The sequence below is a fragment of the Halichoeres trimaculatus genome, unplaced genomic scaffold (assembly GCF_033239565.1).
Source record: "Halichoeres trimaculatus isolate MK-OKI-2021-1 unplaced genomic scaffold, fHalTri1.1 fHalTri1_scaffold_10, whole genome shotgun sequence".
Taxonomy (NCBI): Eukaryota; Metazoa; Chordata; class Actinopteri; order Labriformes; family Labridae; genus Halichoeres; species Halichoeres trimaculatus.
In genome coordinates, this window is record NW_027437187.1 from 10,488,327 (window position 1) to 10,515,429 (window position 27,103).

The 27,103-nt window shown below is 39.6% G+C and overlaps 1 protein-coding gene across 1 annotated transcript; it reads right to left on the bottom strand.

Moving 5' to 3' along the window:
* Nucleotides 1–1,169: 1,169 nt before the first annotated feature.
* Nucleotides 1,170–27,103, bottom strand: LOC141796339 (uncharacterized). The gene is given in 40 exon segments (XM_074677385.1): nt 1,170–2,434; nt 2,527–2,725; nt 2,911–3,057; nt 3,234–3,352; nt 3,917–4,000; nt 4,117–4,214; nt 4,298–4,457; nt 4,575–4,716; nt 4,830–4,952; nt 5,073–5,137; nt 6,055–6,141; nt 6,228–6,278; nt 6,462–6,670; nt 6,992–7,207; nt 7,368–7,522; nt 7,751–7,849; nt 8,167–8,205; nt 9,150–9,342; nt 9,734–10,049; nt 10,051–10,460; nt 10,749–10,779; nt 12,104–12,324; nt 12,442–12,509; nt 14,984–15,037; nt 15,796–15,942; nt 16,455–16,767; nt 20,153–20,177; nt 20,291–20,366; nt 21,767–21,830; nt 21,955–22,061; nt 22,164–22,254; nt 22,364–22,388; nt 23,263–23,365; nt 23,446–23,462; nt 23,556–23,661; nt 23,760–23,781; nt 23,905–23,926; nt 24,025–24,106; nt 25,779–26,052; nt 26,824–27,103. Coding segments are annotated over 38 exon segments (4,644 nt in total). The 5' UTR covers nt 24,106; nt 25,779–26,052; nt 26,824–27,103; the 3' UTR covers nt 1,170–2,275.

Genomic DNA, 27,103 nt, shown 5'->3' on the forward strand with positions numbered 1-27,103 from the left:
AATGATAGTTTCGGTATTTTTCAATGAAAAATAAGCGTCAGAAAATGCCAACATTTATTTCTAGACCAACGTGCATGTGGCCTTCAGCAGAGTCATACCAAAATGTGCAAAATAGACAGGCGAGTTTAGAACAGGCAACAATTTAATTAAACAAGACAATAAAAAGAGGTTGCCTCCAAATCCATGTTAGCCTAAAAGGCTACTGCACACCTGGATGGGTGTATGGTCATGTAGCTTCAGGCCCTCTTCGGTTGAGTGTCCAAAGAAAAGCATGGTGATGTAAAAATCGTAATTAGGGCTTCACTTGTGTAGAGGAGAGATGCTTGATTAAGTCTGCCATAAGAAAAACCTTTAAAATTAGTAAGTTTGTAAAGATTATACTTAAAATGACCTAATACATTTTTAAAATGTGTAAATCATTATTGTAAAACTTCTCTACATTAAGAAAATAATCACAGATTACCAACTCCAAGGCCATTGAGCTTGGCTGTATCCAAAGGAGGCCTCAGAGAACAACCTTCACCTGTGATAAACTCCATCAACTTTGGCCAAACTCATACACAATTAACTTTTGTTATATAAACCACTTAAACTGCTTCCTCTGCCTCATTGTCATACCTTGCCTTTTATAAATCACATAAAGGTGAAAAACCAGACAGATTTAAAGACTAATTTAGCAAATTGATCGAAGGCTAAAGCATCTCATGAAACATAAAACTACTTTAGAGGTATTATAGTCACATGTTTTTGAAAATGACTGAATTTGTTCCTGTTTCTCTGTTTTAAAACAGTTGCTTCCTGAAAATGGACTATAATTCCTCCATGGTGACATGAATTTACGAACGTTCTCCTTGAGCAGCAACTTCTCTTTTCTAAACATTGCCCTTTGTAAATGCAGTTTGTTTTGTACATGCCCAATCACAGTTCTATCCAACCAAGGCACTTACTTCATACCTCTGTCCAGTACAGCTCGGTAATCATAATTCTGATTTTTTGAAAGTGGTCCTGACCTGCTTTTAGCGGTTCATCATGTTATATGAGGTCTGAGAAACTCTGAAAACAAATATGCTGCTTACAGTGATTTATTTAGACAAAATTCACAAAAAGACAGAGCTATGTTTGAAATACAAAATAAGGATTGTAAACACACAAACATATATGTACACATTTTGAGTACTTTAGAAGCACTCCTGATGCTCACAAACATAAAAAGTCAAAAGGAGAAAAAACAAAAAAGATCCTTTCTACAGATTGTCTGGCAGTATGGTTAGCTGGTTTGTGGGCCCATCTTCTGACGTATTAATAATTTATCTATACATACAAAAATGAAAAATTCTACATCACTTCTGGACCCTGAGAGACATAAACAGCAAACAGACACAAAGCATTAATAGACTGCATGTACCTGGTATGTCACTGCAGAGAAATACAGTGACTTTACCTGAAAGTGTTTTTGTCTAAAATTCATAAACAAATTTATTTACATTATATTACACAGAAATTAAAATGTTAATGTAAAGTGATGGTTCAATGTGTACGAGTTGCTAAATGTGCGTTACAAGTGAAAGGTGGACGAGCAGGTGATCAAGTGTTAAAATCAGTTCTGAGGTATAAAACACTAATGCTGTTTGAGCTGAAGTGTATGAAGCAATGTTGTTTCAAAACAGACAGAAAATCCACATAAAATACAAAGACCTCACCCCTACTCGTCATACATAATGTAACGATCAAATTATGGGTGAAAATATTACAACACCAGGGTAGCTGTACAAAAATGGGTGTAGTTTTCAATTTACCTAGTACAACATCAGCAGTGCAAACTAAACTACACAAAGGTAAAGAAAAAAAACATACAAAGAAAATTGCACTTTTGTGTTTACAAATAAAAAATCTGTTAACATTTGGCAGACAACAACAGCAAAAACATTTTTCATGTGTTAAAAGAAGTTTGGTTGAAAACGGTGATTTAAATTTTATGGCTTCAGTGTGCCGTTTGACTCAGAATTTACTCTTCATCATATCTACAGCAATTTGACTGAATGTGAATAGGATTAAGTTTAAATTATGAAGTGGTAATCTGGTGACACATGGCTTACTGCAACAGAAGATTATCACATTTATATTGAGTAAAAATAAACAGAGGCCTGAGGCTGAAAGGAGAGTGCAAAGGGACAGTGAATCTGGACGTCAAACACGAAACAAAAAAAAAAGAAAAATACCCAAAACAGAATTGCAGGACTATCTGGATAATTTTGCAAACTTGGTCAGTGTCCATTCAGTCTTCCTTGTAGCTGCTCGGTAAATCAGACTCATTGTTGTGGCAGGCTGAAGCAGATCGAAACGAGGTGGAGATGGGTGATGGTGTGTCAGCGTCTCTGTCTGGTCCAGAGCTTGGGGTGGGAGATGGTGGAGGCAGGGAAGAAGAAATGGAGGGCTGTAAAGAGAGGAAGAGATAAACCTTTTTTATAAAGCCTGCTCAGTTGGTTGTGTTCAGTCTTTCATTTGCTCAGTGGTTGTGTAGTTTACCTGTAACGAGAGGCTGGACTTGTTGGTCTTCTCTTTGACTTTAGCAAGAGCTCCTTTAAGTCCAGACGATCTCTCTGTCATCTCGAGAGCTGCTCTCAGGAGTCTGGGTGTCTCTGGCCTAACAGGTGCTGCCTGGACCTGAGGGGGATCTTTTGGCTCTTCTTTGGGCTCAGGTTTCTTTCCCTTTGTGAGCATCTTCCTGTGGGGGAGACAGCAGCAACTTCTATCAGACTTACCAGATAATCACAAACGAGAAAAGTCTGACTGAAATCATTTATCTGTACAGTGCAGAGACAAAAATGCAAAGTCAGAAGGCACAGTCATGACTACAGTCATTGTTTTTGGGCTTTAAAGACAGGAGTGTGTGATGCTCAAAAGGTTTACCTGGCCTTCTTTCGGAGCAGTTTCTTGGACTCAGGATAGTGAACCAAGATCTCATTCAAGTCTTTCTTGTCCAGGATGAAGAGGTTGGCAAAACCATGAGCGACTACATTTGCTGTGCGCCTGTTACCCCCTCCAACTGCAAGCAAACTGCAAAAAGATGGAGAAAACTGGGATAAAAGGGCATTTTACATATGATATTTCTGTTTCATAGAAAGGAGGACAAAGTGATTATTTTTGAATTTTTAAGCTGAAAAAATACAGCAAAGTTTTAGAACAGACTCAATATTTTTAAATACAGTACCATTAACTGAAAATCTTTTTACCTGATCTCTCCAAAGACAGATCCAGCTCTCAGAGTGACGAACACAGTCTTCCCATCTGGCCCTCCAACCACCTGCACCTCTCCTGCTTTTATGATGTACATCTCCCGACCCACTTCACCCTGAACAGGACAAAAAAAAGGAGCAGAGGACGAAATAAGAGAGGTGGAGTGATAGATCATAAGAAATGGACGCCATCTTGCTTGGCTTAAAGTGAGGTCGCCGCAAAGACTGCTCCCCCTGGTGGCTGGCTGCAGAATAGGTCAAAAAATCTGTCTTCCCAGTCATTCCAGATGGGCTGTGGTCAAATTTTAAAAAATTAATACATCTCGTAGAAATGTTTCTCACCATTGTTGTGGTGATTTGAAGATATCATTTGGCTGCCTTGTATTGTAAAATATGTCAGGACGTAAAGTCAAGAAGTAATTAGACTCTTGAAAGAAAAAAAAAAAACATTATTTTTGTCACCTGGCTCCACTCAGATTCTCCTAGAATCCCTCACAGTCTCTACTACACAAACTTTGGCTGCACAACTGCCACCAATTGGCTGCGCCTGTGATGGGGGTATTTTGGCTTTAAAACCGTACAATGATAAATGTCAGAGTCACACTTTCAGTCTATGTAATAGATATAGAAAAAAAAAATCATGTACAGTTTTCTCCTTTTGACAAGTGTGCCTGACTTACCTTTTTACAAACGTAATCACCAGGCAGGTAAACAACAGAGCGAAGGCTTTTCAGCATGTCAAAGATCATCTGTCTGTCACATCCCTGCAAAGAAGGGGAAAAAAATAAAGTCAGACTTCCTCCTCTATGTTTTAGAATACCAATGCCAATAACAATACATTCACATACAAGTGTATCCATGTCTGTTAGTGTCTTTCTACCTGAAAAAGTGGGACTTTGCTGACGATGGAGTAGTTGACATCTATAGCAATGTCCAGACGCATTTTGTCTGGAAGCTGAGTCAGCAGCTCCTGCTCATCTGAAAAGCAGATTATAAGATTGAGCACATAACTTGAAGGTCACAGGTGTCTTGAGTGCATGTGAACATAGCGCTACCCTTACCCAGCATGCCTTGGGATTGCCAGGTGTAATTATACCAGGTCTTGACACGGTTCTGGACATCTTTGGGGATGCGATAAGAAGACATGTATTTAATAGTGTTGTCCATACATGTGCGGTAGTGGGTCTGACCGGCCGTGGCTGCACCAACCACATCACGCATCTGCAACACACACAAGCAAAAGAAGACAAAACATAAGAAAAATGTCTGCAGAAAGAGATGTACTGTGTGGAATGTTAAGTGTTAAAAGACATGATTGACTACATGACATCAACACACCTGTCCAATCATGATGGAGAATGCAAAGACTCCAACAAAGTAGTTGATGAGCTGGAAAACAATCTCAAACAGGGTGGTGGGGTCTGGTAGACCACCGATGGTGATCAGAGTCTTCACTGCGAAGTAGTAACAGCGGATGTAACTGTGGAAGAGACCAAAACATGAAGCATTAAAAAGACATGGAAAAGGAACCTGGCTTTGAATAATATCAGACTTTTAAGACGTTAGCACAAAAAACTCTGTCTGTGTCCTGACCTGTTTCCTTCACCGTTGTACACCCACTTTGTTGATCCTAGTCCTTTGAAGGCAGAGCCCCAGTAGTATAGACAGGCATTACAGTGGAGACAGTACAGGAGATAGGTTGTGGTACGAATCACCCTGAGCGATAGAAAATAACACATTTTTACAGAGTAAACAGCAGACTTATTTAGAAAGACAAAGCATGAATGAGAGTTAAAAGAGTGACTGAGGAAAATGTCACATCAGGTAGTGACTGACCTGTAGATGTAAGCTTTGGTTAAGATGGCCTCCAGACGCTCGTTGAATTCAAAAAAGGAGTTGATCTAAAGAGATTAGGGAAAGAGCACATATGTATTAGCCATCAAAGTATCAACAAAATGGATAAAGACTCTTTGACCTTTGGCTCTGGAGCCTCATACAGCTCTATGACTTATTTGCAGAGGCTCATTGTAGCTTTAAAAAATATAAGTAAAATAAAGAATTTTTATTTTTCTTATAGAAAGAATTGATGATTAATGACACGCTAAATAAATTCACGCATAAACATTTTATAAAAGTAAATATGCCTCTCTCACCTCTTGAAATAAAGCTTTCAATATCTTCTTTTGCAATTTATTTGAATTTCAATTGTTTTGACATTTTTTCAAAGAAAAAAAACACATTGTTTTTAAAGATTTTGCACACTTTTCCAAAGTCATATTTTTTTAACATCTGCACATTTTTGTAAATTGTCAAATATTATTTTTTTTAATTCAGCAAATTTTTGAAATTTTAATTTTTCTGGAATTTAGCAAACTTTTTACTTTATTTTTGGGGAAAAAAATGCAAATTTTTGAAATTTCAAAATATTGGAAAAATTTGCAATTTATTGAAAATTCAAAAATTTAGCAAATTTATGAAATTTATGACATTACAAAGTTTTCCTTTATTTAGAAATATTAGACAATTTATTTTAAAAAAAAACAAAACAAAAACAAAACTAAGACATCACATACTTTTTTATAAAGACAAAAAACTTCTTGTAATGATAAATATCCACAAGATTTGTACTATGTATAGAATATAATACACTTTTGTGTCTTCATTGTGAAGATAAAGTACATTTTATGGCTCTTGAATGACTTTAATCTAGGTTATCTGAGGTAAAATGGCTCCTATGAAAGTAAAGGTTGCAGACCCCTGAACTAGATAAATGACATCTTATTACAAGAAGTAAAAACATATCTTGGTTCGAGCTCACCTTCAGCAGTCGGGGTAAACGTAGCAGAGGGTTGACACCAGTTTTTAAGTAGAAGATCTCCAGTGGTACAAGGCTGGCCACATCAAACTAAAAAGAACAAAACAGCTGACTGAACTACTGCTTTAACTGGTGTAATGATAAAGAAAAGCTGATAAGTTAAATGTGTCACTTACTTTGAAGCGTTTGGTTTTCATGTAATTCTTTCTCATCTCTTTTTTGTCACTCTGAAATCACAACAAATGAACATGAACAATGATCCTGGTAGCTGAATATACAAACTGACAATATCCTTCAACTGAAAAACTCTATTATACTGGGATGGTTTTGGTTATGTAATGTTATATTATGTGACTTAAAGGTACGTGTGTTACGTTGGTTAAAGTAAAGGTTGTCAGTGCCACACTCACCACAATGTCTCCTCCCCGTACAAACTGCAGGCGAGGTTGGAAGATGGTGATGTCGAGGATGTAAATGACGTCACACAGGTAGTCAGTCAGCAGCCAGTAGTAGATGTTGTCTGGAGTCTGGTAGGGGAAGGCCCAACGCACTGGGATGAACCACACATTCCAGTTCCACGCCAGAGAGACCAGTAACATCCACAGCACGTACATAAGGTCTGTCAGAGAGGAGAAGATGAGAGGATGGTTGGAGTGAGGGAATCAACTGAGGACAATAGTTCACATCACTTAAACAGTTTAGTTTTCATAAGTGGTAAAAGGTTTTCTTGAATCTTTCCTTTTCAAATGTTGTAAATCAAAAAGATTAACAGAAACAGGATTTCAAAGATCTCAACTTAAAGTATTATTTAGAAATCTATTTTCAGCAAAATGTATTTGGTTTAGGTTGGTCCTTTTGGTTGAGAGCTTTGTTAATCATTTCAGAGACGTTTGGGCAGAACATATTTTATTGTACGTGGAGTGTGCAGCATGGTTCTCACTGGTGAAAGGATCGATGCTAGCAGGGAAGCGGTAGTGCACACAGGCTCGCATCCAACGTGGAACTTTGCAGCAACGCCTAGACTGCTCCTCTTCTGGTCCATCCTCAACTTCAACACCTTCTCCTTCTCCTGGAGGACCTTCTTGAGCCTTCTTCTCACCCCTGTCTGTGGATTGAGTTCCGGGAGCAGGTTGAGGAGCTGAAGCCTGAGGAGGAGCTGTAGGGAAGAAATGGGAAGAGAGCAAAAGATAAGAACAGTACCGTGGGACAGTTTGGCCCATTTGTCTTATAAGCACCACACACCATAAGCCAAACTGGTGTTGTTTGTTATGTGTGTAATACATTGTGAGTGTTACGTGTGTGATTATGAGACTTACAGGGGATGATGCTGTCTTCATCTGAGCTGTCAGGGTCAATGAGTTTCTCCTTTGCTTTCTCTGTTCTCTCTTTGAACATCCTGACCAGCTCCTGGAGACGTTCATTGACCACCGTACTGGTCTGACTGGCTGCAGATGCTGGACGTTCTTTGAGTCTTGAAGAAAAGGGAAAAAATGTTTAACTTCATGTTGAGCATCTTGCGCGCGCGTGTGTGTGTGTGTGTGTGTGTGTGTGTGTGTGTGTGTGTGTGTGTGTGTGTGTGTGTGTCTGTGTGTGTGTGTGTGTGTGTGTGTGTGTGTGTGTGTGTGTGTGTGTGTGTGTGTGTGTGTGTGTGTGTGTGTGTGTGAGTGTGTGTGTGTGTGTGCTCTGGCACAGTGCTTACATGTCATCTGAGCTGTGCAGACTGGACTGGCTGGGCCAGGTCCTGACAGGAGTGTTTCCATCATCGTCATCATCTTCACTTTGAGAGCTCAGCCTCTGTCTGAAAAATTGAATCAACACAGACACTACATTGTTTCAGTTTTTAAACACTTTAGCCCTTAGGATTAAAAACTGTGGTTTCACTGCCCCTTCTTTTAAATCACGTCATCTGTAAATATTAAAACACACCAGAGCTATTCATTTCATAAACACTTTGTTCCAAAAAAAGAACCCTAAGCTCTACTTGTAAGTATAATAAAGAGGGATTTCAAAACAACACTAAAGATAATAATAGAAGAAGACATGATATAATAATGTTGAAAGGATGGATGCTTTGGTATGCTGAGTACATCACAGTTTATAACATGGTTCACTTACATCTTAGTCCAGATAGTCCTCCGATTCCTTCCATTACTGCCGAGATGTTTTCAGAGACAGGTTTGAAGTCAGTTTGTTGGGAGAGACAGAGACAGAGAGAGGGTTTATGTGTGATTTTCACAGCTTAGAAATGACACTTATCAAAGAAACTAGTTGAAACATATGAAAGCAAAAACCACACACTACAGGAAGGTGACGTAGCAACAATGAACATTAGGGTTGTGATGCTTGATGACGGTTAAGTATCACAAGTATATCATTACATCTAGCAGAAATAATCTATACTGTGACGAAGATAAACACAGAACAAAAAAGTAATCAACATCTTCAAGAGAATGTGAGCTCCATGGTCATTTCTGTATCTCCATCTCAAATAGAACAAAACCAACGGACATGGTGAGGAGTTTTCAGGTATGATAAATTCAATCACTTCATAAAGTAATGGATAGTGATAAAACCATAAATCTAATGTTCGGATCCTTTTAGACTCTCATTTCGGACGAAAACACTCATCAGCTGAGAAGAGTGTTTGTTGATGAAATCTTAGTAACCTAGTGAGGTCAGCTCTGGTTTGTGTCGGATTCATGCTGCATATGGGAGGTGTTTGGAGGAGCACATGATATGGACCTGTTACAGATTTATTGCCAAACACTAACATGATTTCCGTCATGCTTGCATGAAAAAATGTATGCAGAGAAAAATTAATACAAATTAAATGCCAAGGATTTGTAAGTAAAGTAGTGTGTTTGCAAGACATTTAGCAGTGATTTAATGCAGATGTACTGAAGTTGATTTTATAACAAAGCCTCTGACGAACTCAAGAATGGTTTAGACCTAACTTTAAAATGTTATATATCCTTGGTATCACTCTGCTTTAAGATAAAAAAAAAAACTAAACGTGAAGTCAAAGCACAGGTAAGGTTGTGAATATTGTAAAGACATATAAAGTGATGCATTCAGGTAGCTCATATAGTCATTCTAACCTCTGGCGACCTCCTGAAGGGGTCACGGGAACAGTCAGAGTTGTGAGTTTAGGGTCCTGGGGGGTCAGGATGTGGGGGATGTTTCTAAGTTCCTCCCTTCCTCCTGCTGTTGCTCCTCCATCTCGTCCTCTCTCATGGTCTGAGTCCACATCCTCTACGTTGACTGCTGGATGCAGGCTAAGGCTAGAGCTCTCTGAAGACAGAAGAAGTATGAATAGCACAAGATTATCAAAAAAGCATCTAATACATTGTTGTAGTGTCACAGCAGCAGGTCAGATTTGACATATTAACTGATCCAAGAATAAGAGTGGCTTAATAGCTGACACTGTTTTCAGGGATATTTCTGTTTTTCTCATGATAAAGTTAATATTTTTAGAGTCTTTATGCTTGTCTTTGGTGCATACTTTGTTACAGTCTTGTCAGAAATGCTATAATAACTTGTGAAGTCAGTGAATCAAGAACAGTTTGGTGTGACAATCATTCTGTATAAAAAATGAGTGATGCTACAATTCATATGAAAAAAGTTTTTTAGACAGAAAGCCTTCATGTTCTTACAAAATCTCACAATAAAACCAACAATTCACCTGCATGTCTTATTGCTGAAACCTCTGAGTCATCCTCAATGAAGAATGCTGGGTTGGCGAGACCAGATAGCTGGCGGCATGGCGAACTCAGCTGCCTTGATGGGGGGCTGACGATTGGAGGCAGGCGAGGGTAGGATGGCACATTGGGCAGTTCAAGAGCGCTACCATTGGGGGAGGATGGAGATGGAGAGCGCGACCTGAGCTGAGGATGGTGAGGAGGAGGGAGAGGGGAGTGTCGGACAAGCCGGTTCAGCTCCACATCTTGCTGATTGCTGTCTTGGTTTTGTTTTTGCTGTTGTTGTTTTTTCTTAGGCATCTTGTGGCATTAGGCTGTTAAGACGGTTTTGGATGTTGCTCAAGTACTGCTGTGTTCGGGTGGGGAGCTGTGATATCTTTTGGGGGACAGTTGAAAGGCCCTGAGAAATAGTGGAGAGGCTAGGGCCAACTGAACCGTCTGCGTTCTTGGGTAAGAGCTCTGTGAGAGTAGCAGCAATATTTCTGGGGACCTGTGTGAGTCGGATCTGTGAAAGCTCTTGACGCAGTTCAGGGGGCAACGAGGGTAGGTACTTGGTAACGTCAGAAAGCTGTTTTGGAAGCTCAGGCATGGGGGGTAGTTTGGGAGGAGAAATGCCGTTCTCCTTGAAGTATGCGTTGATGTTGCCCAGGCACTCGGAGGTGTGAGGAATGCGCATCAGGCAGCTCTTGAACGCATCACAACTGACTGGGGCTAAAAAGAAGAAAGGTAGATTCACAATCAGGAAAAATTTAACCAAGGTGTTCGATAAAGATGAAAGGTCAACCAGCAATGGGGTCAGCCTTCATGGCAGTGCCAAATCTTTTCCAGATGAGAAAAGTAAGTTATTCGGAGAGTCAGAGGGCCACATGTACTACAGCTCTAACAGATTCTAAGGTACAATGTTAAAAGAAACATAGCTGTAGATTTTTGGGAGTAGAGAAGCATCAGTCACAAAAAGAATAAAATCCAAAATGAGGGAGAAAATGTAGCGGTACTTACCACCACAGCCTTGTTCGGTGCCTTCTTCGTCCTACAAACACCAAGCACGCATGTGATCAGAGTGTGCGTAATTGATAGCCAAACAAAATTAACATTTTAATAACCCTGACTTTGAGAAAATTATTTCTTTATTTTGCCATTTTAGTCATTAAAGCCATGGTGTATGATTTGGAAGCTTTGCACATCTTAATAACACCTTTTATAGGGCTGTAATGGTCCTATGGTCCAATCTACACAATATAAAGACCAAAAAGAACGAAAAAAAATCCATTCAGTACATCCGCTGCAAAGCTGCATACTAGTTGACCAATCCAAACCCGCATGGCATGCTCGGTTCGGATTGGTCCGTAAATCCATCTAATCCCCTGTCTCCCTCGCTTCGCACCGTCATGCCCATGGTCCCACCTCATCCTTCCCCACTGCCCCTCTCACGACAGCTAGCTGCTCAGCAACTGAAGCTTCATGGAGCCAGAGAAGACAGAGACCAGGAAGCTGTTACTGTTACCCTCCACAGGGAAGGGAAGAAAAACGAAAAAGTTTTAAGGAAAAGGCTGAAGCAAGGAAGAATTATGTGCGATACAGGTGCCAACAGAGACTGAATATTGGAAAAATGTACGACCGGTGGAAAAAGCTGCAGAGGAATTTGGGACTGAAGACTGACGCCTAGACAGCTGAGTTTCTGTTGAACAGGTAATTACTTTGTTTTCTACAGTGGGAGATGTCAGCTGAATAACTCTGGTTAGTCTGTGTCTGTACTGGCTAATGACTGAACGCTGCTGGTCGGCTCTGTCAATAGATTTTAGCATAAGTTAGCCACACATCTTTAGCATTGTATACTGAGCTGGTCAAGACACGCCGAGAAAGGTAAAGCCTCGCCCACAGTCGGCTCTGCTCTGATCAGCTGGCAGTGGCAACGCCAGACCTGCTTCGCCGGCAAATTCATGGTTTTGATTGCGCCGGTCTAATTGAAAAAGCTACCACTGTGTGTTACAGGGAGGATGACTGTCTTGTTTGTTACATTTTCTGCCGGCCGGCTTCTTGCTCTGTCGGCGGGGGCGTGTTGTTAGGAGGTGAAGAAGGGCGATACAAGCTGGGGGGCGGGATCTTGGAACACGGAGGGGAGGGGTGAGTGAGGCTGCGTTTTTCAAATGTGTCTCATCAGCCAAACTGGGTTTCAGATCGTAGACCATAGCTTTAATCAACTAAAAACAGATTCAAGATTTATCTGAGATTATATAGGAAAATGATATGGTGTGAAATTATCTAGACCTGAAATTGAGGAAGAAAAAAAAGGAAGACTTAAATAATTTCCACAAAAATGAGTTGATGTCACAGCCATGAACAGATATCATTACCTTTTCACTGCCTCTGTCAGAGTCAGGGCCTTGACCGTCTTGTTTTGTCTTCTGTGGCTGTTGAGTTACAGGCTCAGCTTCTGAACCTGCCTCTTTGTTGTTAGTTTCTGGCCTTGGCTCAGACGTCAACCCTGCCTCCTTGTTGTTGATTTCTGGTCTTGCCTCAGATGTCAACCCTGGCTCAGGACTTATAGGTGGAGAGGTGGAGGTCCTCTGGGGTCCTACATTCATGAAACAACATTACAGGATGCCCAATTTTCATTTGCATGAATCTTAATTGAAGTTTAACAGATAGTAACCGTGATTAATAAGATTGAGGAGCCAAAAAAACTTTTTACCTGATCTACTGGTGGCAGGCCTCTGAAGCTCTCCTTTCTGTGTGGATTCACCACGGTCCTGTTCCTCTCTTAGGGGCAAGAAAGGCAACAAATAATTTAAGAATAGATGCTGCAGTGGCAGTGTTGAACTGTTCCACTATTCAGTAGACTGTTGCTTTTCCCAACAAATAAAACCTACTCGTATGCTACTGCAAAGCTAAGCTTCTCAAAGGCCAGTAAAGAAAATCTGAATGACCTTGAAATTGTTTACTAATATACAAATTCTTACTAATATAAGACAAAGAATTATTTAAATCCTTTGCTCCAGGCAGGTCTAAAGTCAGGCCCATGGGCTAATCATGGCCAATGACCATTTTCATACGAACACAGGTTTCATCTTACAGTGTATTAATAATGGTACTGAAATTATCATGTTCTAAATTCTGTTTTATGTGAAGAGCATATGAGAAATGAAACCGAAGTCTATCTAAACTTTATCTGGACTGTGCATAGGCTGCTTGTATAAAGCAAAAGCTCCGTACAGTCTGCAGGTACTCAACAACTCTTATATTACCCTTACAGCTGATGTGTTTAAATAAACCTATTTATCACAATGTGAAAATGTGCTTCATGAACATCCAGAGTTCGAAAAACACATCAAAGAACACAAAAGTAGATTGAAGATATAAAACAGTGCAGAAAATGCAAAAAAAGAGAGAACAAAACGTAGAAATAGTTCAGAGTGAAGGAAAAAAACTGAGCCAAAATGTTTATAGGTCAGAACAGTCCAAAAAACAGCTTGAAAATCCTGATAAAATCCAGATCCTGATCCTGCCAAAAAAAATCCCATCAAATAAAGCATTCAAATGTTACTTTCGCAGCTGATAGATGTACATAAACCCACTGGCCAATTTTCACAAAGCCAAATGTGGCCCTTTTTGAAAAAAAAGTTTGGACACCCCTGCCCTATGAAAATGATCACAACAATGTGAAATAAATTAAAACATAAATAATTAAAAAGGCATGTCATAAGTCATACTGCACTGAACCCAATTTTCTAGGTGCATCCCTTGCACATGATGTAATGCCAGTGGTCCATGATTTATAAATGTGGCCGTTATTTTTTGAGTAACATTTATTTTCTCTTCGCCAATTTTTTACATTACTGTTAGTCTTAATACACCTGTTGACTAACGATAGTACAAAATGTTTCCTCTTCGATATTAGGGGCCGATTTGGCTCCAATGTCACAAGCGAGCTTGCATAGAATTATATTTTTTGAATTATTATAATATTTAGCTACTACTCAGTGGTCACAAACTGTGGCAGGAAGTCGTTGTGTAACGTAAACTCTTAATCTGTCTTGTAAGGGTCTCAAAACAATAACGTGACTTACTTTCACCATAAGCATACACGTACGTCAACCGTTGATACTCCGAACGAAAAACGTCCACGAGCGTCGAAACATGTCAAGTTCCGTGAACTCGACGCACGAGTCGTTTACAGAAGATCAAAAGACTTCAAACATTTTAGGAAAACCACAGGTAGTAATTTCATCACACCGTCTCCCATCATGTTTTTCTGCTTGGCGTGAAGCAGCAGCAGCAGCAGTAGCAGCAGCAGCAGCAGGTGCACTCTGTTACCGAAGGAACCGTTGAGAGGGACGGGGGGCGGGGGGGAGGTCGGTAGTTGCCAAGGGAAGCTACGGTTGCTATGGCAGGTTAGTGATGCTGAGGCAGCGTGCGGAAAAGATCGCGTAACGAGAGCCCTCGGGATTTGGGACCAGCATGAGCTGAGCTGACCTATTTTATGCAGTTTGTGGACCTGAGACCAACTGAGGAGTTCTGTGTCGTGGTGTCTTTAGTGGTACCTGAAAACATACTACACTTACGTAAACCATCTGCCTGTATGCAAAGGAAGTCATGCTTTTTTATTCTGTCCAACTTTTTAAAGTCACAGAGAGTGTTTTTGTTTGTGTATTAATTCCTTAAATTTTGAGTTGCTTACTTTTGTGTTTACTGGGTGTCATTTTTATATAGTTTCATGTCACTTTGAGATATCCTTTTAAAAGCTTTGGGGGACTATTGCATTACATAATCACAAATTTGCAGAAAGTGTGCAGTATCAAGCAGGGACGTAGCTAGAATTTCATTTTTGGGCGGGCCAAACCAATTTTGGGTGGGCCTTAAATTACAGAAGTAAGTAAACAACTATTACTGTACAAATATAGATACGGATATCGTTTTGTTACTATGTATGTTTTACAGCAGATTCCGTTGCTTTTTGATCCTTTGGTACTTGATTAAGTTTTAGTGCACCAGAGTGCATAACATTTCTCTTTATAAACAATGTTTAGAACAAAAATTAAAATAAAAAGAAATAAAAATATTTTTTCAAAAAGAAAGTAAAGTAAAAATTGGTGTAAAACCACCAGAATTGAAAAAATATATATATATTTTTTTCATTATTATTTTTGTTACTTAAAGAACACAGCAAACAAAACCTTGAAGAATAGGTTCAGGCTTCTACAACAGATTCCCCAAATTTATATTTGCTGTCTTACTCTGTTATATCATCTTGTTCCTCTTCACTTTCTTCTTCTGGTGTCACTGGCAGCCTGGAGATGGTGAACATGCAGTGTTACAGAACAATGAGGGATAATGTATAAGCACCTAAAGGGGTTCTATATCACACTATACATTATCCCATTTATCACCCGGCGATCAACTCAATATACAAACAAGTTGGCTCTAAGTATTTATCCAAAGATGATCATTTTGTTCAATTAACAGCCTACTTATGGATCAAATCAACATTATAATTACATTTTCATTCAGGTTGAAGTCTAAACATTATTCCACTGTTCTGTAATAAATCAGATTAAACTCTAAATTTTCATTAACAGCAATGTCAAAAACTTTTGTGTTTCTCTGTTGGCATTTTTAACAGATGAATACAATAACATCACCTGAGCTCCCTTTTAGGCTACCACTGGCAGCACCTCTCTACAGTGTTAGCTTCTCTACACTACCAATATAATCTACAGTAGAATTCAAAATCCTTATTTTTACCTATGAGGGGAAAAAGGATATGATGCTATTTAAATAATGATTGATTGATCAACATCTCTTTAACTGAGTTCCATGTCTTAACATCTCTAGTTCTTCTATTCTCTGCTGCTTTGTGCTCGCTAAAAACATGAAGAGAATTAGTTTAAATATCTTCCCTGGTGTCTTTCAATGATACCAGAAAGCAACAGAAAGGGTTTGAAAAGGTTTTGACCAATCAGAATCAAGAATTTAACAAAACTGGGTGATTAGTAAGAAAGCCGGGTAATAACACTTAAAAAGACACTTTTGTCATCAGAAGTCTTACTCTATTTCTGGGTCCTCCAGATCTTGACTGCCCAGTGAGAGTTTGACTGACTGCCCCTCACTGGCCATCTGTCTGATGGCCATCTCAGCTGTCTGTCTGGCCACCTCCTCAGCCATACGAACCATTTCCAGGCGCTCAACCATCAGACTGAAAAAAGAACAGGATAAAACGAAGTGCAGTACACGTTTTAGATAATGTGGAGTTTCTGACACACCAAGTCCATCCCTTGTTAATAATATATTAGATCATGGTTAGTTTCATGATCTTAAACAAACTGCAATGAGAGAGCATAATGTAAGGCTTTTCAAAACACAGTCACATAAAAAATATATTCCAACAAGCCTGTGCGATCTCTGATGCTTTGACTCCTGCTCCCTTCATTTTTAGTTCCAACTCTTATATTCATATATCCAGAGAGGGCACACCTTGAACAGGACTCAAGCCTATCACAGAGCTAGGGGATACACAACCATTTATGCACACACTTACACCTGTAGACAATTGACAGTAGCCAATCAATCTAACGAGCATGTTTCTGGACCATGGGAGTAAGTCAGACTACTTGGAGAGAGCATGCAAATTAAACTAGGAACCTCTCGCTGTGGGGAAAGGACTTAAAATCCAGCAAAAAAAAATAGAAAAGTAGTACATTCTCTCACCGTTCCTCCATGGTAGCCAGAGCTTCGTCTTCTGCCTCCTTCCTGATGCTTTGGATGAATGGCGTCCAGCGTCCAGTCTGAGTCTCGGCATCTTCCACAGAAATCCTTGCCAGCGTCTCTGATGGTTGTGGTTTTGTTTTCACGTTGGCGACGAAATTGGACTGCGTCTGCTGTGTCTGCTGTGTCAGCTGTGCCGCGTTCTGCTGGTCATGTGTTTGGTTCTCGTTTGTGGTTTGCACTTCATATCTCTGATGACCCTCGTTGTCTGAATCCACATCCTCGAGCACCATGTCAGGCTTGAGTTTAGTTGAAACTATGAAGGGAAGACGGTTGAATTTGGTCGTAAAAAGCAGTAGACATGTTGTTAATTGATCTGACGCTAAAGGGTCTTCCAAACCACTGGCACTCATTGCAAACTTTATTTTGAAAATGAAAAAAAATAATAAACTGGCAACTATTCTTAAGTGTGGTTCCCAAACTTTATCAACCCTAAGCCCCTAAGAACTGCAGCGCCAAAGACCACCAATGACTGATTAAAAACAGAGTAATAACAAACAAACAAAAGCCTTACTTAATTTCTAACTTGAGCTGAAGATTTGTCTATGCACACATATTGCAACTTTTTAAATTAATCTGCCAAACTGATTCGATCATTGTATTGGCTACGTTAGCTCTGGGGTCTGGTGGCAACAAAGGAATGTACAAAAAACATAAAATATTTTTGTTTGCAGGGTTTTATATCAAATATATCTACTATTTTTTTAATCTTATTAACAGTAATGGATGACATGCACTTGTAAATTTTTTTTTTCTTTTAGCCCCCCTTATCAGTGTTTGTGGACCCCAAGGGTGTCAAGACCTCTACTTTGGGAACCTCTGCTATCTTGGGTTTCTGGGTGAACCAGAAAGATTTACCCATCGTTCACTATCCATAAATGCTTGTAGACAAACATAACAAACATTGAACACAGTTTCTATGCTTTATTCTCTGTCCCCAAAAAGATTAACATCTCAGTATGGCCACCCTTTGCCTTTATAATAGCTTGGATGACCTGGCACTGCCTGGCATGAGCGCCGCACGGTCTGCATCATGTTTTGACCATGACTTCATCAGAGCTGTCTTCAAAGCGGTGACACTGCTGTGAGAGACTCTTGAGACCTCCCTCTCCAGGATAGACCAGATCACAAAGTCCATTGGATTGATGTCCGGACTTGACGGAGGCCACATGTTCTTGTCCCAAAAGCCAGGAAAGTGCTGCTTGCACCAGGCCTGTGTGACATTGATTGTGTGAGCTCGTGCACCATCCTGTGTGAAGACGTACTGGTTTCCAAATGCATTGGTACACCAAGGTAACCCTTTTTCTTCAAGCATGTGAAGGTACACCTGGCTGTTCACTTTCACACCATGACTCCAGCTGGCTTCTGACGACCAAAATGAGTTCTGCAGCCTTCTGGTAGGTGCTGTGCACTATGTGCATTAACCCAGTCATTCTGGGAATCAACCACTGCCTGAACGGTGAAGATCTTCTCATCAGACCAAACCAGGACTTTGTCTGCGGTACTCTGGATCTCCTGCAGCATCATTTTCCCCCTGTCAAGACGTTTTTCTTAGAAGCGGCTGAAATCAGTTGTCTGTGTTGCATTTTTAGTGCTTTCAGTCCGAGATCCTGTTTGACGATTTTTCTCAGTGAAGTTCTTGAGATGTTCACTTCCTTTGCTGTTGCCCTCATGCTCCTGCGAGGATTCCTTTGGATTCTCTTCCACATCATCTCAACAACCCTTTTGGTCCAGACTGAACGTTTTCTTCCAGGGATTGGCTTGCTGGTGGTATTGCCAGTCTCCTTGTGTCGTTTCATGACATTGTAGACAGTCTTCCGACAAACATTCACCTTTTTCATGATTTGTTGTCAGTCCAGCCTCCTTCAAGGCCACAATCTAGTCGCTCTTACCCTTCAATGCCATACCCAACCATCATTAGGAGTAAACAAATGAACTTAGGTACATCAAAAGCTATGCTTTTTAAGAGAAACCATCCAAAATTTTAAGTTTCCAGGACAAAAGCTAAGCAAACAAAATAGAGATATATGATGTGTAAATCTTTCTGGTCCACCCTGTACTATAGGTGTACAGTTAAACATTGTTTGATATCTGAGAGTAGAGAACTTGGAAAACACAGGCACACATGGCAAGAGGCACCAACACTAATACTCCACCTCTAAAAAGCAAGTTCTTGATAAAACCACCACATAAATACTTTTACACTGAATTTTTATTGTTCCTGTAGTTTCCTTACATCACAGTATGTTAATATAGTTTCTACCAGCATGACAGTAAACATGTTTTCTATGTAACCAAGTTTAGCTCTTTGAAACAAAGTCAAACCATCTGAAATGACACCAAGCCATGACCCTTTGGGCCACATTTCACAGCTCAAAGCTTTCAGACAAAAAAAAATCAAGTGGATCAATAATGACCATACAGTTCATATGAAATCTCTTGAGTTTTTCAACCTTCATTAAAACTGCAGACAAGCTTAAAACTGTGCGACCATCAGGCAGATACCAGACTGAATGTTCTTTAGCAGAATAACTAGGAGATAGTTTTGGATGAGTGACACCTTTCTTAAACAGTTTTCGCTAAATATCAAGAAAAATATAGTTATCTTTTTCCTTTTGTCAGAAAAATATACTTTAATAGATATACATAGCTGCCATTTCATCATTATTATTTCTGTTTTTGTGATGTGGGAATAAAAGATTTGACACCTTTTGTTGAAAGCTGTCCAAAGCTTGAACAGAAACAGATTTGTGTAAAATTGAATGACCAGTGCATCAGCTTCTGCTGCTCTTCTCCTGAACATGAAAATGGCAACGTGAATTACAATTGAATTGCAGATTAAAGCACAATAAAGTCAAAGATAAGTTTTCTAACTACATTTTTTCCAGCACAAACCCTAAATAAATGGCGTAAATAAATGGCATTCACTAAACGATTCTGTTTCAAACAGAAGAAGTGCAAATTTAAATCAGGTTATAGTTTAGACTGAAGACAAAACCACATCTTATTAGCTATGGAATATACAGTACAGGTTTTAATCATATCAGTGCTCTCATCAGAGCTTAATACATTCATATGAAACTGTATTGAGTACAGCAAGGTGAGTTGAATATATCTCTATATTCATGTCATCTCTAACAGCTGCCTGTTTTCTGTGCGGAGCCGTAAAGCACCTGCAAACAGTTCAGTATGTGTATTGGTATCTGCCTGTCTGTGTGGAAATCAGAGCATCCCCCAGTCGTCTCCTCCTGCTGTTCAAGGGGCTCGCAGCGCCTTCCCCCCTGAAACAGAAGGAGAAGAGGGACTGAGTTAGGCTCCGGCCGTCCGACCAAAACACCTCTTCAAAAACTAGGGGTGGAAAAACAAGAGGGTGCTTCAGCAGAAAACACATATTGAATACTTTCCAGATATTACTCAGATCAAATTAGGAACACAAAGGGAGAAACAACAGCAAAACTCTGTTCATTTAAGCACACCCCATGTTATTAAAGAGATGTTTTTTCGACAAGTTGTAAGCATTACTCTTAACATTATGTCAGATAGATCCACTTGATTGAACTGTGAATTGTGGCCTTTAACAAGCTAAAGGTTTTCTTTCAGCAAGTATGAGGTGGAAAGTGATGAAAAAAACTCCAGCTTACCTTTCTGTAGGACTTCAGCAGGAGTCTGGGAGCAAAAGAAGCCACAAAGAAGTTGTTATTATACTATTATAGAAAGTTTACTGAAGGACCAAAAATTTATCAGGAGGAAAAATGCATAAATTCATTTCTTGGAGTTACCTCAGGTTCATCTTTGGATGGAAGCGCTGGCTGAGGCAACTTCAGGCCCAGTCCAGACACAAACCAGCCGATCACACTATAGACAAAAAAAAAACATATCTCATTTTGCTTAGTGTCAAATAAATTCACTGATCAGAGATTCTAGCTTTCCTGTCTAAACTCTTGATCTTTAAACTCATGACAGTATGACATGGGGCGTTGAAAGTAAAATTCCAGTCACTGTTAAATAGGCAACGTTTTGTCAAGATTAAGTTCACTTTTCTCACATTTAGCTTGTTTTTCATTCATTTGAGACTCTCATTGTTCCCTATATGTCTTACTGTGCTGAATTGTGGGGATCCACCTTTAAAACCACCATAAATTCAATGATAAAAATGCAAAAACGAGCTATACATAGTATCAATAAGGTTGACTATTATGCTCACAAGGAGCCATTGTTTCTAAATTATCATGTTATGCAATTTTCTGATCTGTTTTATTATGAAATAATGCAAATTATGTTCAGAGCATAATCAAAAATGCACCCAGACTCAATACAATTGATGACAGTCCGTAAAATCTCAGAGGTGTTTGTAAATTTACTGTACAAAAAGCTAAAAACGGTATGAAAAGAAGACGTATCTCGATTATTGGAGTTAATTTCTGGGATGATGCCAGCATAAATTTCAAAACATGTCATTCTTTTTTTGTTTTTAAGAAAATGGTTTGTAAAGCTATTTTTGAAGCTTATAAGTTTGATTAATCATCTGTGTTGTTGTTTCTCTGCTTTTCTGGAGGTTGGTAGCCTACAAAGTTAATAAGATAGGATAGGCCTTTATAAGCAGTTTGTTTCTGTCTATGCCTTTCAGTCATTATTCAACACATGACCCTTGATTCTGTTATTTTGTGTGAAATGTCAATATTGTGTACAATATTTGGTGTTGACATGACTGAATAAAATGAAAATGAAAATGAGACTTAAATTTATGCAAAACAGAACGTTCTATATACTTGTTAAAAATATGTACACATGAAAAATAAATCTAAATCTAAATGTTAAATCTAAATACTGAATCTAAATTTTAAATCTAGATACTAAATCTAAATGTTAAATCTTAATCTAAGTGCTAAATCTTAGTACTTAGGTTAAGATTTAGGATTTAGATTTAACATTTAGATTTAGAATTATTTTTATGTGTACACATTTTTGACAAGTATATAAAACATTCCGTTTGCATGAATTTCAGTCTCAAATGAAAGAAAAACAAGCTAAATGAGAGAAAAGTGAACTAAATCTTCACAAAAGGTCGCCAGTTAAACTGACTGAAATTGAACTTTCGGCGCCCCATAGTATGAATGGGGCTGAACTCATTTTTTAATGGTACCCTGCTTACTACCTCACAATGTGGTGATGCATTGTCTATGTTTTAGGGCTTTTACATTCATTTTGTCACAGTCAGTATGAAGAACAGTAAGGAATGGAAAAAAAAAAAATACCCTGAGGCTTTGCTGTCCGTGTCCAGTGAGATTCCACTGAGAGACTCAGGCGGTGGAGACAAAACTAGAGAGGAGAGAAACATTTGAGGGTTAAAATTTAAGATACTCTAAAAATCCATAAATAAACCTATGAATAAAGGTTTATCAGGAACTATTTAAGAAATTTGTGTGTGTGTGTGTGTGTGTACTTTTGTCCAAGGAGGAGCGTGTAGACTTGTTTGATGGTTCTATTGGTACGGCACCAGGGGGCAGCATAACAGGCTGAGGGACCATCTGCTTTATCCAATTGACCACACTGCAGTAAGAAAAAAAAGAGAGGTCAGACACTCTTCTGTTAATTTATTCTCCTTCTTCTGATGTATGCATGTATGTGTAGTGTTTATCTTTTTTTACTCACTTAGGAGGAAATTTAGCTGTCATGTCCTCTCCTTCCCCCTCATCATCTGAGTGCATCTCCACCACAGGGATATGAGGAAGGGGGTCATAATCTGGAAACACAGAACAATCAGACCTCAGTTGGTGTGGTTCAATTATGGATTTAAATCTTTAATGTATGTCAAATAAAATGTATTTTTGAAAGACTAGGCAGACACATACCTGGCAACTGTTCCACTTCATAAACCTGGGACAAAGAGAAAAAGATACAAGTCAAGGCAAGCTAACAGGGTGCGGTTATTCATGCACTGAAAACCAAAACAAAAATGGAGGAAGTGTTTTTGTCTTATTTCTGGTGGAAGGCATAATTTTGTCAGGTGAATATGGTCAATATTAAGTCTAATGGGATAACTTTGCTAAAAAATAAAACATAAAGACTGAAGGCTTAGTCTTTGCTGTGCAGAGTAATAACTTAGTATTTGCATCTGGTATGTCACAGTTAACCTAAAACAAGTCAAAGCTGATGTTATTTGTTTGTCCATGGACTTCTTGTGGTGAAACATGTGTCTCTCTACATGGGCTACAAATAGGGCTCAACAGAGTCATAAAATCCACACATGTAGACCGAATGTTTCGCTAAGCTGAGCAACATGTGGGGCCCTCATGAGCAGAAGCACAGGTTGTTTTTAACCTTTGAGTTTTAAACAGAACTTCTGGCTGTTCAGAGGTGACGACCACCCTGAGAAATTAAGGAAAGTGTTCTCTGATTGCTCTGCAAGTTGTCTGGATGATTTATCCCTTCAGCTTTCAGGTAAGAGGGTTGTCAGTCACATGAACAGACAGCAGTGAAGGTAACGGAGGGCTTTAACCTGGCTCAACCCCCTGTAGTTTCCATCGTAAGCCTAATCCTTACGCATGATTAGTCATAAAAGCCAGTGTGACTGCATTAAGTTGTTTAACTCTAGTCTAATAGACTCATTATCTTCTTGGCTTAACTAGCTGAGGTATCCATGTGATCATTAGTGCATTAAATTTAGAAAAGAGCTTGAGTGTTGGTTTCTGTAAAGAAGCAGTACACTCTGATTTCGAGTGGAGAATAATCCTTTTGTTTGGAGTCTCACCTCAGTGTGCTCCTCATTTGGATCGCGGGTCTCTTTGTATTTTTCATCGGGCTGAGGCAGCACCCGGGTCAGACCCTGAGAGACCCAGCCGATCACTCCGGCCCTGGAAGAAACACAGTGTTGAATATACCTCCAGGTGATCTTTGAAGGATTTAATACTGTCTTTATTCAACCCTAACCTACCTTTCTCCATTCTCAGGCTTGTGAAAGAAAAAGAAATAAAAACAGGCGTCAGAAAACAATGTGATATGAATGTTTTTACTTTAATTCTTAAGTTACGTGACAGTGCTCACCCTGGCTTCAGGGTTGGACCTGGGGAGAAGAGGTGAGCCAGCTGGTTGAGGTAAGGAGCTGACAAACCCATTGGACAGCCAGCCTAAAACTCCACTCTGAGTCTGACTGTGGTGTTAAAGAAGAAAATTATAATGAGTTCATCCCCACACATGACAACACTCAGACAAACCTCTGTTATCATAAGAAAACATAAATATATCTACCTGTCCACTGATGCAGAATCTCCTGTAGGAGGAGTCAAAAACAACCAGTACGTTAATTTCAGATGAATCCTGACATTTCAAAGCAACACTGTGACATTTAAAGGTGCATTACAGAAAATGTTAAGACATTAAAAGCAAAACTCACCTTCTTTGCTTTTGGTATTGTTCTGCAAGATGAGAGATGCAGAGAAGGAGAAAACAGTGAGAATAAAAAACACCAAGAAATTACACACCACATGACAGATGAGTGTGGGTGTTTTCTTACAGCAGCTGAGCCTTTAGCAGCTTCTTCTGATCCAGGAACTTCAGGAGGTTGGGGGACCACTTTCACCACCCAGTTAAACATCCTGTTTGCACACACAAACACAAAAACACACACAATGAGGCAGAGTGAGAGACGAAGAGATGATCAGCTGCAAACTCAGTTATCCTCTCAGAAGCGCTTCATCAAACATTTCTGAGAACGCTGATGATAATTCCTAATAACTCTTTCCTCGTGTTTCATTAAAGCGTCCTCTTCATCCGGCAGACACAAAGCTCTTAACCTGAGCTTATGAGGTCTGATGAAGGACGTTCACCTGCTAAATCCTGGATTTTATCTCAGGCTACATTTTTGAGCCAACCACAAATTTCACTCTAAGCTCTCTGCAATTTTACGTTAATCTTTATCACACAATGTTTATAGCGTTCTGCACTAACAGGAATGTGATGAGCTTATAAAATGTACAGTCGGGTAACGTTTGGATCTTGTAAAACTGAAAAAAAAAAATTATTAGGTGAAGATTCACCTTGAAACATGAGGAGAGGAGTGAAAGAAACCAGGGTTTGTTTCCCCTTATGCACAGGAATGAGAAGTCACAGCAGGCAGCAGGGCAAAGGTGCAGAGGTAAACCTGCAGCAGTGAACCATAAGCTGCTTTGCAGTCGGCTTCCACAGGTGGCAAAGAGTTAAATCATTAGATGGAAAGAAATCTGTGACACATATGAAGGAGAGGAAATCTTATACTGGCTTTGCATTCTGGTTCAAGTTTGCAAAACTAGAATGGGGTTGACATGACTTTCAGATGTAAGACAGTTTAAGGAGATATCCCTTAACAACGAGCAAAGAGTGATTAAACCTGCATATGACCCTGAGCTGACAGACGTCTAAGCCTTCACGTCATGTGCAGTCACTTCTTCAAGACCACAACCACAACACGTCAGAATGAAGAAGAGTGTTTATTTCTCTTGCATGTCTAGATAGTTGCACTCAACATTCGGGGCACACAAACTAAAATGAAATTAACATTTCAGCTTCAAGTAGCAACATTTCAATTGCACTGCAAAAACTGAATTAAGCAAGTGTTTTGTCTTATCTTTGGTAAAAACCGTCATACTAGATTAAATAATGGGTTAAAAATATTGCTTGTCAAGTTTCTTGAACAATGTCCTAATACAATAAACTTAACCAGTAATCTTTTTCTGACCACAATCGCTGTTTTTCAATTTATTCTAAGAATTCACTGGTAGCTGTTTATCTTTTCATGTCCTGAAATTTCACTGGACTTGTCGGGTGAATGTGGCAAGACACTATCTACTAAAAACAAAACATTGACACATGTTTAGATTCCAGTTTTTGCAGTGGGAAGATGGAGCTGTTGAAAATGTGGTCCTGGTGTTTGACTCCTGACACACTTTCCTATCAGCTGGGATCAGTGTCCTCTCCACTTGCCTGATCTGAAACTGCAGCCTTCCTCGGTGCATGAATCGACACCTGAGATATCCTTTTTACACCTGACCGCTCTTTGCCATGAAAACATCTCAGAGAAATAATTGTACTCCTAAAGTTTGTAATTTGGACAGGATTAATGTATCTGAGCCCCAAAGAAGGCCTGACATTGTGGACAAACAAAAGCAAATCATACACCACAAGATCAACAACATGCATGCATCACCTGAAATCAGCCCTATGCTTCCCCTTCCCCTCACAACCGAAAGCGCACAAGTATTACACAGAAACACTAGGACCTGTCTGTCTTACCTTTGCTTCTATAGGAGATCCTGCATACCGTTGATGTAGAGATCCAGAGTGCGGCAAAGCCAACACAGGTCTGCTTGGTTTGCCACAACGACTGCCTGAGGCTAACTGGATTAACAAGCAGCACCTGAAGGTCAGGAAACAATCCTTCTTCATGAGCCATCAGATTAACGGCATTGAAAAGTATCACCAGGACATGATCCTGTAGCCAAGGGTTATCCAGGCCCACCAATAATAAGAGAGCAAACAAGCAAAGGCTGCAGGGATCTTCCAGCAGCTGCAAAAAAGGAGACAAACTTCTAGCTACATTGGTTTTGCACTTTGATCACAAGTTTGATTTTAAACAAATCTCAAACACCTCCTCTTAGACAACTCTTCTTTAGAGCAGACCCATACTGCCCCCTAAGGAGACTCTTTGACACTATTTCCCTCTTAGCATAACCATATTGAGGGCTGAGTATGTCAGTCATATGTGATTAGTACCTTCTTTCCCATCCTCGTTACAGTTAACCCAATCAGGTGACGCAGGCCCTCACCTGACCAACCACTCATGAGCTTTGTTCGTCTCCCTTTTGACAGTATGGCTGTCAGGAGGAGACGGGGAAAGTAAAGCTTATTAGTCAGTCTGAGTGCAGGGTCTGACCAGATCGTATGATCCATTTCTTTTCTTTGTCCAAGTGCTACGCAGACCAAAGCTCAGAAATGACCAACGTGTCGTTATTTTGTTAAGTGTGAATGTATCTGTTTTCTCTACGGTGGCCGGTTGGTGTCAGGCGATTTGCAAAAGCCACAACACGAATGCAAAAGCAAAAAACATGGATGCACAAGCGACTACACAAATCCAAACGCCAAGACCCAAGTACAGCCACAACTTAAAACAGGTGACAAACCCAAACAGTAAGTAAATAATTAACTTCATCTAATGATACAGCTTAGTAGGGGTGTCACCTTGTGATATCTTTCATAGTACTTATAGTTTTGTTTACGTTAGCATTAGAGCTAAAATGACCATAGCTAAAGTTATAGAAGAAAACAATTATTAACTTACTTTCACAACTCTTCTGTGTCCGTTGGGAAAACTGTCCTCATAACTTCCATTGTGGCTGTACTTACGCTGTGTTGTGGATTTTACATCTGTGAGTTGTTTTTGCAAATTGACAGGCACCTATCGGCGACGCGAAAGTGCTAAAGCTGCCGTTTCGCGACTGTTCGCTTGAGGCTGACACCGGAAGTACCAGAAATCACATACACGCCAAGCCAAAAATAGCCGTTTTTTAATCAGAAATTGACCTATTTTCAGTCTGGTTCAAAAAACGTCTCCCGTCCGA